The 13,279-nt window shown below is 33.0% G+C and overlaps 1 protein-coding gene across 2 annotated transcripts in view; it reads right to left on the minus strand.

Annotated features, from left to right (window-relative positions):
- LOC310737269 (putative C-type lectin domain family 20 member A) overlaps positions 1-12,526 on the minus strand; it is a 52,271-nt gene extending 39,745 nt beyond the window's left edge. The window contains exons 1-6 of one of the 2 annotated variants that reach the window (XM_083561512.1): positions 12,255-12,526; positions 11,360-11,414; positions 10,815-11,204; positions 1,655-1,996; positions 1,388-1,482; positions 477-615 (exon numbers count right to left, since the gene is read on the minus strand). In XM_083561512.1, coding sequence (XP_083417638.1) covers positions 511-615; positions 1,388-1,482; positions 1,655-1,996; positions 10,815-11,204; positions 11,360-11,396 — 969 coding nt within the window. In that variant the 5' untranslated portion in view covers positions 11,397-11,414; positions 12,255-12,526 and the 3' untranslated portion in view covers positions 477-510. Of the gene's footprint in view, positions 1-476; positions 616-1,387; positions 1,483-1,654; positions 1,997-4,326; positions 4,717-4,894; positions 4,952-5,461; positions 5,513-6,245; positions 6,327-10,814; positions 11,205-11,359; positions 11,415-12,254 lie in introns of those variants that run through there. The other variant, XM_083561510.1, reaches the window with a different exon arrangement.
- Between the last annotated feature and the right edge of the window lie 753 nt (positions 12,527-13,279).

Genomic DNA, 13,279 nt, shown 5'->3' on the forward strand with positions numbered 1-13,279 from the left:
CTATTCTATTATGGCTTTCTTCTAAATCTAAATGAAATGTTGAAAGAAATGTAACATTTATTATTATCCTTATAAATTTGGAAACCATATTAACATGTATATAAATTGAAATTTTAAATGTAGTTAATTTTTTTACTGACACTTATGAAATCATGCATTTAGTAAACTTATGGTGGGGTTTTCTGAAAGTAATCTTACTTTTCTTAAGAATAAAACAAAAAAATATTTTGCCTCTAATAGATCAAATCTCGATGCAATAAGTGCTGGAAACACTTATTTTCATTCTGATAACCATAAAATACTGTTCCTACAAAGGAACATCTATTAACTACAAAAAAAAAATCCTAAATAAGAAAAGAAGATTTATTAAATCTATAAATACAACCATCACCTACACAAAGATTCATCTATGTAAATTGTATTTCAAGTGCATTAAAATAGATAAATAATAATCTATAATAGAATCTATAATAGAAAAATGGTCTAAATAGCAGAACTAGCATCTAGGGTTCATTTTTTTTTCTTATTCTTGTGAAAGATTTGTCCATCTGGCTGCACCCTCCAGGTCACTGAGGTGTTTTTCAGCATGCCATTTTCATCCAGCTTCATCTTGATCTGTGGAATAAACAGGGTTTTTAAACATATGCTAAGTAGGAAACCATATTCAATCTGCTTTCACTGACATTTTAACAATTGTCAAAATTGTTTCTCCTTATTATATTTCTTGTCATTTACTGTTTACTATATTTAGTGTTAATCAAAAAAAAATTTTTTTACTGCTGATCAGTGCATCAATTCAACACTTGACCATCCATTAATAAATAAGAAACAGTAAATAAATCTTTCCAATCTAGTTAATCTTTATCTTTATTCTGCCATGAAAATCGGACTGTGAATCCAACTATAGTACTTCATTTCATTTTGACCCGAACCAAGTATTGATACCCATACATTTAATAAATCTCTGTGAGATTTTTTTAGTTTAATAATATATTTTTGAAATAATATCTAAATAGATGACAATTGACTGGCCTTGTTTTTTTTTTTTTTTATTTACTTTTAATATTCACTAAACATTAATTATATAGAATTTTTTTTAAACCTGTTTTAAACCATATTCAAACATGAAACTCGCTTGTTTTAAAATCTCACATAAAGTAAATTTTTTTATGAAAGCATCTGTGCTGTCAATAGAACACATTTTTTTAGAAGTATCAATGCATTCCTTCACTTGTAAACTCATATAAGATCTGTTAAGTACATGCATGATAATGCACCTACATTGATATTTTTAAAACTTTGACTTGGGATGAGTTGTTCTTAATATAGTTGTATCCAATATAGTGTTTACCGCAGGTTTATTCTTTACAGTAATTCAATTACTTACCAACTCTAAAATGTCGAACTGCATGTCAGAATCAATCACGCTCTCATCAGACTTTATTGTCAGTTTCACTATTTGCTGTTCCCGAACTGGATGAGCTACAAACACACACACACACACACACACACACACACACACACACACACACACACACACACACACACACACACACACACACACACACACACAAAAACACAGACACCAAGATAGAGTGAAAGGTCAAACACATTAGGTAAAAACCTCCAAAGACCCTCCAAATCCCAAACTCACTGGTGTGGCAGATGAAATAGTGGAGCTCGTTGCACTCTCTGTCTTCAAAAAAAAATCCATTATCAAGCACAGCACAATTTTCATCCTGATAATAATTATCAGGCTGTCCAGAAAGCCACATGAGGCTCGATGTGTTTGTCCCATCTGACCACTTCCATGAGTCTCTGTAAAGGCCAATCCAAGACAAACTCTGAACATATGCAATACTCTGCATCAGGTTGTTATCTGCCGAACTGTTCATAAAAGCCAAATCTGTGTAAAACTTTCGGCAGTGAGCTTGAGCATCACTCCAGGTCATTGCAGAAGTGACACCGACATATCTGCCAGCAGCACTGATATTAGCTGTGAAACATATACAACAAAACACAATTCAAAATCAGTATAACATGGTATAGTATGGTGGTATTGTTTAAATATGCACTTTCAATTTCCATTAACTGTAAACTTAAACTTCTAAAATTGTTATAAAAGTAGAATTAATTAAATGTTAGAATCCTGATTCATTCAACAAGCTTGTCCTTAAAGTATGTATTTTTTAAAGTTTATCAGTAAAAAAAAAAAAAAAAAAGTATCCTCTGAGAATAACTCAACATACAGCCATTATTGTCAAAAAAGTAGTTATAAAAAAAAATAAATAAATAAAAAGTTATAACACTTTCACGGTACAACAAAAAATACATGCAATATACATGCAACATAAACAAGATAAAAATTAGGGTATATGAAACTCAGAAGTATTAGCACCCCTTATGAGGGTAGTATATAAACAATATGTAATAAATATTAATAAAAATACAACAATTAAAAAAATATACAAACCAAACTCTTTCCATTTGAAAACAAAACACCAAAATCAACTAAAACCACTATGTTTAAATTGCAAGCACTCTGATATACTATCATAATATCCAGATTATAAAGCGCATATATAAGCCGCACCCACTGAATTTGACAAATATTTTTATTTTTAACATAAATAAACAGCACCTGTCTATAAGCCGCAGGTGTCTACACTGAAAATAATGAACTTTACACAGGCTTTAACGAAAGACACTAAATGCAATATGTTGCGCTTCCTTTAGGAGCATAGCGGTATTTTGGGAATAGCCTGCCACTGCATTCTTACGCTATTACTGCGTGTGTGGAGACCGAGGATTATGTCCTTTTTATTTTCTGATGCTCATTTCTAAGTTTCTTTGACTAACCCATAACACTGTTGCCAAGAAAAATAAAAAAGCATGAGTTTTGGAAACCTGTCTGTGCTTATATGATTTCTGTTGCAACTGGAGTTTTAGTGAGCTCTCCCTTCACCCTGACTCAACACGCTACAACGGCTTGTATCTAAACAGTAGCCGACCAAGTAAGTCATTGTTCACTGTCTTCCTCCTTCCTTTCACAACTACAATGGTACCTTGACCTACGAGTGCATCAATGTACGAGTTTTCCAAGGTACGAGCGGTCACTCGGTCGATTTCTTTTGCTTCGTTATGCGAGCAAAAAATTGAGGTACGAGCTCGAGACTCCGCTGCTAGATGCTGAAGCGAAGCCAGAAAGCGATGATTGTGACGAAAATTAAGATAAGCAAAGACGAAAAAGTAAACATTTGAAAGTTTAGGGATACGTAGTGTACAGGAGTGATATTAAAAAACGAGTTTTCCCTCCGCCTCCACTTATCGCCTCTACACCCCCTCCACATAAACACACACACACACACACACACACACACACACCACCAGCGTTTTCGTTAGCTCAAGTAGTCTCATCTCCAACTAAAATACACTAAATAAAACCTTATTATATCTTTACATACTCTTTCTATTATGTTTTTATACAAGATTTGTTATTTAGAAATGTATTTTCCAATTTAATAACATGAAACATAAAAACGGGGGGTCATTTTGAGGGTTGGAACGGATTAATGCCATTTTAAGTATTTTCAATATGGAAAACTGATTTGATGTGCGAGCAAATTGAGATACGAGCTCGTCCACGGAACGACTTAAACTCGTAGGTCAAGGTACCACTGTATTTCTCTCAGGAGTTTATCTTTTGTCATTGTCGTGCGCCACCGGTGGAAGGTTTTTCTCCCGTTCGGAAATGTCATTGGTCTAATGTTATGTCGCTCAGTTTTTTGGCTTGAAGTTTGTGAAACCGGGAAAAACCCAGGAAAAATCCATAAATTAGCCGGTTCTTTGTTTAAGCCACGGGGTTCAAAACGTGGAAAAAAAGTAGCGGCTTATAGTCCGAAAAATATGGTAAGTTGTTCAAAACATTGAATGTCAAGCACACATGCACAGGTAAATGTGTAAACATATAGGCTACAGGAAATCAACTAAGTTTGCTTGAAATATTTATAGGAAATTTGGGAATTTAGGCATTGTTCACTATAGGTTTTGATATGCTTGTACGTACATTTCTGCATATATATCATCCATGCAGGTTTAAGCTCAAAATATTACTTATTACTTTATATTACTATATTATTCTTTTTACCTAAATATTTTGCTCATTTTTAGTGACAGGTGCTAATAATTCTAAAGTGCATTGTATACACACATGGTAGGCTAGATGGCCTAGAATAAACCCTAGATTTTTTTCAATGATGGAATTCAGTGTCATTAAAAAGTATCATTTTTTAATAATAGAAACCAAGCAAATAAAAATTAACTCACCATTGTAACATATGAAGGGATAAAGGAGTGTGCAAGTGTAATCCCACCAATATCCATAAGGGCCTGTCAGACCACAATTTGCATTCACACCCAAATTTTCAGGGTTTCCAATGGCCCAATTTGAAAACGTATTTTTCAGTGGGACATCAGGAGAGGACCAGCGCCAGCTGTTGACATCATTGTACAAGCCAACCCAGGCAACATCTGTCAGGCCTTCACTTGCCAAAGTGTTCTTTAATTTTAACCAGTCAAGATAACTTTCAATTGTAGCCAGGTCATCGTATATTTCCCTGCAGTAATTCTGTGCTACTGGCCATGCCACCTTAGTCTTAATTAGATTATACTTGTGAGATACAGGCTGCAGAAGTGAAAGAATGAATGGGACAACACCTGCAGAAAATTTTACAAATGATACACAGCAGGTAATTCATGTCATAACCATCATACATAAAATCAAAACAAAAAAGTTATTGTTAACTTATTAACACCAATGTCAATAGCAAGATTATGTAACAATATCTGAAAATATATGCGAGGATAAAATAAAAATTTATGAATGCACACTTACCTGTCAAACACAGGAGAAAGAGGGAAAGTTTCATCATAATCTAATAAATTAGTAATTCTAAGAAGAAAAGAGAAAAAACAAGTGTGTTTGTTTGTGTGTGTGTGTGTGTGTGTGTGTGTGTGTGTGTGTGTGTGTGTGTGTGTGTGTGTGTGTGTGAATGTTGTAAAGTGAAGTGCTTCCAAAATAAAAGTGTTACTAATTTGCTTTTATCAGTAAACTAAATAAACAAAATACAAATTTTAATCAAAACAGTATTTGGTGTGACTACCGTTTGGCTTTCAGTTCTTACTTTTGCACAGTTTGTACACTTTTACAAAGTCAGGAATTTTGAAGGAATCAAGTATAAGATAAACCAATTACACCAAGCACGATTTGTTGATCATCTATTTGATGTGTATGCTGCAACCCAGTCATTAACTGAAATTGAAACACCTGTGTAAGAGGCTTGAATTCTGTTACTAAAGTGAGGTTGTGGAAGATATTTTCATTTCACAGGTCATACACCATGGCAGGACTGAGTCACCACAAAACACAAGATAGTTATAATGTATCAAAAAAATTACTTACAGGCAAAGATTTCAAAGCAGACTTGGGTTTCAAGACGTGCTGTTCACGCTACTTTGAAAAAGCAGTAAGAACAGGCGATGTTGAGGACCATCAATCCTTTTGTTGGGCAAACAACTAAATGCTCTTCGACATCAGAAGGAACACCTAACACAAATCTTCTGTACTTAACTGGTCAGTGTCGCAGTGTGACTGTCACAATGTCTTATGTTCTTTATTAATTCAATGTTGCGCATGTGCACCTTATTTCATGTCATAAGTGTTTTTGTATATTTCTGTGTTGATTGTTTTTTATTTGTTTTGTCTTATTGTAGCATTTTGGTCCTGAAGAAATTATGTTTGATTTCATTATGGACTGTACTTTATATGGTGGGAATGACAATAAAAGCCTATTTGACACTCATCTACTGTCAAGAGATGGGTCTGGCAAGAAGTGGTCTTCATGGAAGTATTGCTGCCAAATAGTGCTGCAAGTATCGATTATTTTAGTAATCGAGTATTCTAACAGTTATTCCAATGATTAATCGATTAATCAGATAGGAAGTATTTTTTCTTTATTCAAAAAGCAATACTAAATATACAAGAGAAAATAAGTCAGGCTGCCTACATCCACAGAAGATCTCTAACTAGTTCTCCAAAATGTTTGGAACAAACTACCTGCTGAATTACTTTAAAAACAAGAATTAATGCAAAACAGCATCTTAACCTTTAAGGTTCTACGTGCAGTGTGGGATAAAGAACAAGAAAGAAAAAAGAACAACAATACAAACACCTTCATGAATCTTACCTGTAATTTTAAGGCCTTCGAAGTATCACTTTAACGCCGGAACTTTAAGTTACCAAACCCCAAAGAAGAGCATCTGACACTCCACTGAGGCTAATTTTCATTTCCACTTTGCCTTAGACACAAGTCACAAAGAATTTGAATTTTCCCTTTTCCATATGACATAAGTCAGAACAGAGAATATCTTTTAACAATAAATCTTATCCAAGACAGGGGGGGGATTAAACATATTTGTTTGTTTGTGTACTGTTACATGACTGCTATATTATTTGATGATCTTCAAATTGTCAAAAACATTTGGTGCTTCATAAAATGAAAATTACAACAAATAACATCCAGAACTGTTAAGCAGCTACAATGACTTGAGCAATTCTCATAATTAAACTGCTGGAGACAAAAATGTTTAAAATTTATTTTAATCATACAACGCAGTTATTAAAAAAGGAATACAGTGGACAACACAATAACAACAGAACACCTATGAGAAGCAAGCATGTCAGTGCTCTTTTTTTAGTTCATGCAAACAATTTAAATGGTTTTTTTTTTTTTTCTTTTTTTTACAAATCAACTAATGGCCTGGCTCTCATTGGCTCTGGCATGGAGGACACTTTTTAGACACTATTTTGGTATGACAGTTTAGCAAATCTTTAACTGGAGCCTCTTCTGCCACTTTACCTGCCTTCAGTGACCTATACTAGAGCTTGCTGGTATCACCAGGGCTTGTCTACCACTTTTTGTTAATATAATTTAAGCAAGGTTTATTTCAAATCAAAGGCCCTCTTCATTATTATGTAGCACTGGAGTCCAATAAACCTAATGCTCTCTGCATAGGATTTGCCTCAAAGGCACCTGAAAGATAAAAGGGGCAGTAAACGGGCCTTTATCCTCTTTTATATTCCCAGGCTATAATTTTCCAAGGTAATATCACCATCTTTACTATTGTAGACCAATACTCTGTGACTGCTCAATTTGTGGCAAAGGTCCCTACAGCTGAAACCACCAACATCCTGGTTTACCACATATTCTGTCTATATGGCATTCCCTTAGAATGTAGGACTGTAGACACTAGTTCAATTCCTAGGAATAGAAAGAATTCTGTAATGCTCATGGTGCCACTGCAAATGTGACCCCCTGAAAAATAGGCAGGTAGGATGTACAACCTATTTAAGACTAAATCATTTAAATCACACACAATATGATTTGGAATTCAGCTAAGAGTAAACACACTGCTGTGAAGTCTAATAAATGAAAAAAAAAAAGACACACAAAACTCCTGGTGTGGCAGAGTAAATAGTGGAGATTCTTATATATTCTGTCCACAAACATGTCATTATCAAACAAAAAGCACAATTTTTATTTTGTTCCTGTATGGACAAAACCAATTCAACAAATTAACAGCAAATTCGTCAGTTTCACTCTTATTAGCAGTGAAATAACAATTATTAATTAACATGTTATAGATAGCATTAACACTTTAAATTAACACAATTTAATTTACCATGCATTTAAGATAGATACAATTTTAATATTTAATTAATATATTTTTATATTTTAATATTGTTTTATCATTATGGAAAAACTTTACACTGCAACCTAAAACCTTTGTTATTTTTTTTATTATTGTAATTAGATTAATTGTAAATAGATTTATTATTTTTCTAATGTTGAAATCTAACATTAAAGAGTTTTTATCATTTTACATTTGAAAACCATATTAATTAATTAGTTGAAATTTTGCACCGACACTTTAGTAAATTGTGATGGGGTTTTCTGACATCGACGTTCCTTTCCTTAAGAATAGAACACGAAATATTTTGCCCCTCGTGAATCAAATCTCAATGCAAAAATAGCTGGAAACATTTTTTATTTTCATTTTGATAATCATACAATACTGTTCCTACACAGGAACATCTATAAACTACAAAAAAAATCTTAAGATTTATGAGATATATATAAAGTCAGTGTTTTAATTCTTACACACATTTAAATTCAAAGTTTTTTTTTTTTATTATTCTTTCCAAACAACAAGCTTCTACACAAGGTCTCTACAATATATATATATATATATATATATATATATATATATATATATATATATATATATATATATATATATATATATATATATATATACTCAAGTCATGATTTACTTAAAATAAAACATGAAGAAGTAAAGAAGTAGAAAATGCCAATAAAAATCAATATAGTGAAAGTTTGAAATGCCACAGATTTTAATCTATACCACAACCATGACCTACACACAGATTGAGCTACGCAAATTCTAATCCCTGTGCATTAAACTGTATAAATAATGAACAGATTATTCTGGTGAAATAAATAGCAGAACTAGCATCTAGAGTTCTGTCAGGCGGAAGAACGTGCCGGAAACCGAAGTGCAGTAAACATGTTTAATGAAGAACCACAGGGCAAAAGCAGAAAATGCAAGGAAAATGCATTTTCTGCTTTTAGGTTAGGTAAATCCAGGTCCAGGTTAAGTAAATCCTGGTAAACACAAAGAACAGGCAGAAGCTCAAAAAGCTAAACAGAGTCTCGTAACTATGAAAACAAAACCTAAACTGTAGAACGACAAAGTACTTCGTGGGAAACGGAGGTTATATAGCCTGGAGGCTGATGAGCTCCAGGTGTAGATGATTAGTACATAGGACAGCTGCTTGGAGTGATAGGTGGGTTATTTGAAGGTGTGGCTGGTGGATCCCTGACAACTTCTTAATTTTTTTTCTTAATCTTGTGAAAGATTTGTCCATCTGACTGCACCCTCCAGGTTACTGTGGTGTTCTGCAGCATGCCATTTTCATCCAGTTTCATCTTGATCTGCAAAGTAAGAACACAGCTTTAAACATATGCTGCAGAGGAAAACCACATTGACACTGCTTCCATTGCAACAGAGATACATTTAACATGTAAATTTTTTCCCTGCCTCACTTCTTGCCAGTTACTATTTAGTGTGATGCAAAAGGAACAGAAGAAGTGTTCACATTTCATTAGATTGTTTTTTTTATTATTATTATTATTATTATTATTATTATTATTGATCAGTGCAGCCATTCCACACTCACATAGGAACATCCGTTAATAAATTGGAAACAGATGTAAATAAATCTTTCGAATTAAATTTGAAAATTAACATTATTCTACTTCTGTATCCTGCCATGGAAACTCTTCGGCTTGTTAATCCAACTATCCACAGAGTCACCATGAGGCATTAATAATTTGAATAATTACTAATGATAATTAAGCAAGGACGTTAGAGTAAGAAATAAATCACTAATTATTAATTGATTATTAGTACTTAGTAGAATGGGCACTCAATTTCGTTTAGATCCAAAACCAATCAATACCCATACTTTTAATGCATGGACTGTGCTCAATTTTTTTTTATGTTTATATTAAAAATTACTTATTACTTATAGCTTACTTATTAATTAATAAGAAAAAAAAAACTCTCCTGACAACACCAGTATAAGTATTGATGCATTGAGATACACACAGATATGTGGCACAGTGTCTTCTGGGATACTAAAGTACTGTGCTGTAAAGTACATGTGACAAGTATAAAGCACCTTTCTAATGAATGTGCTTTACTATGTAAAAAGTAAACATTTTGAAATATACCTACTAAAGTGATACAATGCCTTAATGGTACAATCCCAATTCTAAGACAGTTGGTGCACTGAGTAAATTGTAAAAAATAAATAAATTAATTAATTAATAAAAATTAAAAGAAACCCAGAATGCAATGATTTGCAAATCTCACAAACCCTAATTATATTCACAATAAACCATAGAAAATGTGTTGCTGCCATAAATTTTAAAATGACCTTATTTTTATATATTTTCTAACTTTTTGAAAGGGTTTATGAGATTCACAAATCATTGCTTTTTGTTTTTATGTACATTTAACCCAGTGTCCCAACTGTTTTGGAAAGAAAAATACAAATAATTATAAAAAAAACTATTTTAAACAATATGTTTGGATGAAAATCACAGTATCCTGTTTAAAATACTGATTTTCTAGCACGCATGCACATGTAGATGTGTTATAAAAATATATTCAGCAAGAGAAAGCAACCAAGTTTGGATGTTTGCTTGAATTATTTATAGGGACATTGGGAATTTAAAATGTGAACCCAGAACCACAGCTCACAATACAACCTTACAAGAGGCTGTAATCTCCTCAATTAAATGTTGGATGTACTTATAATTTTTAAAACAGGTTTTTATTTTAGAAATAAATGCACTAGGAAAACATTTGTACTAATGAGAAATGTACTAATGGCTTAGTGTAATAAACGGCTTATTATTTGTACTAATGAGCGTAAGCAACAGTATGTACCATCCCTGTGAAATTAAGTTCAAAATAGCACTTATTACTTAATTAAACTTTTTATATAATAATTTTGCTCATTTGTAATGACAGGTGCCAATAAGTGAAACACATATTTTAAACTATATCACCTAGCAAAAACAATTTTTTTTTAAATCATGGAATTCAATGTAATCAAATTGTATAACTTTTTATAATAATAGGAAATAAGAAAAAATAATTCTCACCATTAAAACAAATAAAAGGATAAACACTTGTGCAAGGGTAATTGTACATCTGTGCACTTGGGTTTATTAGACAACATGTTGCTTTCCCACCCGAATTATCAGGCTGTCCACTGTACCACTGTATAAAAGTATTTTTCAGTGGGACATCAAAAAAGGACCATTTCCAGCTGTCAATATCATTGTACAAGCCGACCCAGGCAACATCTGTCAAGGGTTCACTTGACAATTTTTTCTTTATTTTGAACCAGTCATTGTCACTTTCAATTGTAGCCAGGTCATTGTATGTTTCCCTGCAGTAGTTCTCTGCAGCTGTCCATGTTACCGTAGTCTTGATTAGATGATATTTGCGAGCAACATGTTGCAGAAGAGAAAGGATGACTGGGACAACACCTGCAAAAAATCTTTTTTTTAATGATGCACACAGCAGGAATTTCATGTCATAGCCATCATATGCATAAAATCTAATCAAACAAATAACCTAATGGTATTAATAGCAGTTACAGTCAATAGGAAGATTATGTAACAATATTTGAATACAAACTTACCTGTTAAACACAGGAGAAAGAGAGAGCGCTTCATCATAAACTGGTATAGGGGTAACTGTAAGGGTTAAGAGGGAAAAAACAAATACATGAATATTTATATATATATATATATATATATATATATATATATATATATATATATATATATATATATATATATATATATATATATATATATATATAAATACATGTGTATATAACTGTAAATAAACTATATATACAGCAGGTAAAATAAGTATTGAACACCACTATTTTTGTCAGTAAAAATATTCCTAAAGAAAAATAAATAGAAATTTATTCCAGATGTTGGTAAAAACCCATGCAATCCACAAATGCATAGAAATCAAAGCATGCATGTCCATAAATGAAGTTGTGTCATAATGTGAAATGACACAGGGAAAAATTATTGAACACATAAAGAAAGGGAGTTCCAAAAAAGGCATGGAAAGCCAAGACACCAGCTGAAATGAATCAATAATCAGAAAGCAATCCTGCCCTTTGACAGTGCAAATTAATATCAGCTGATTCAGTCTTAACTAATGGCCTATATAAAGGTGTGCCATTACAAAGGTGTCACATTTAATGATGGGTAAAAGCAAAGAGCTCAAAGAGAACTTATTGTTGCAAAACATACTGACGGCACTGGTTACAGAAGGATTTCTAAACTGTGTGGATTGCATGGGTTGTTACTAACATCTTGTAAAGATTTCATGTCAATAGCACTTTTAGAATGTTCAACTTTTCAAATGAGTAAAACTGCCTATTGTTTAAAAGCACTTTTTTTTAAAAGACAATTAAGAAGTTGATTTAAACTATTTGGAAATGTTTCCAATATATATACAGCTCATACATGCAGCATGGGACAAAGTATGAGAGATATAACGCTGGCACCTACCTGTTATTTCAACTGCTTCCAAAGTTTCACTTGAATGCTAAACCCTTAGAATACCAAATCCCTTTTGTGAAGAACATCTTAAGTAAATGATGTTCGACTGAAGCTAATTTGCATTTCTAGTTTGCCTTTTACATAATTCTGCACAGAGAGTAAATGGCACTGCAGTCACAGAGAATTTACTTTTTATTCATTTCAAAATGACACAAGTCAGAACAGAGAACATCTCTTAACAATAATTCTAACTGAGATAGAGGGGAAAGAAACATGTCTGTTTTGCTTGTGTACATTGACTGTTAATGAGACTGCATTATTGCTTATATTTCTAGCCCCCTAATCCCTCTATAGTCGTTCAGTCTAAATATGAGTTAGAATTAAACATGCCTGTGTATGGCTCATGGTTATTATAATTGACAATGTTCAAATTCTCAAAAACAAGTCAGAAATATTCTCAGTGCAAGAGAGCTACAATATCCTTTCTCATATAAACTACTACAAAATTCTACAAAATAATTACAATGGACAACATCTCTAAAAACAGAACACCTATGAGATGACACCATAATCAGTGCTCATTTCTTAAATTGCTGCAAACTATTTAAATTGATTTTTTATTTTTTTTTTAGAAATCAACTAGTAGCATGGCCCTAATTGACTCTGGCATAGAGGGCACTTTTTTGATGCTAGTCTATTACAAATTAGCCTCCCCATCAAATCTCTCAAGCATCCTGTCTCTGTTTATGCACTGGATGGAACGCTCCTGGCACCTGTCAACTAATGTACAGCAGCCCTGCTCCTGTCCCCTCACAGATTAATCAAGAATAGCTCTATCTGAACTTGATCCCCTCTACGTCCTCTTATCTGGTGATGGGGCAATGGTGGTTTACCAAACATAACCCTTACATCAGCTGAATGGCTGGGAAAATAGTCATTTTTAGCTGTTTCTGCCACTTTATCTGCCTACAGTTTGTTCTTCCTCCTGCTGGGGGCACGAGGGCTTCCCCAGTCCCCAAACCCCCAAAGTATCT

Source organism: Silurus aristotelis (assembly GCF_946808225.1).
Source record: "Silurus aristotelis genome assembly, chromosome: 14".
In the NCBI taxonomy this organism is placed as follows: Eukaryota; Metazoa; Chordata; class Actinopteri; order Siluriformes; family Siluridae; genus Silurus; species Silurus aristotelis.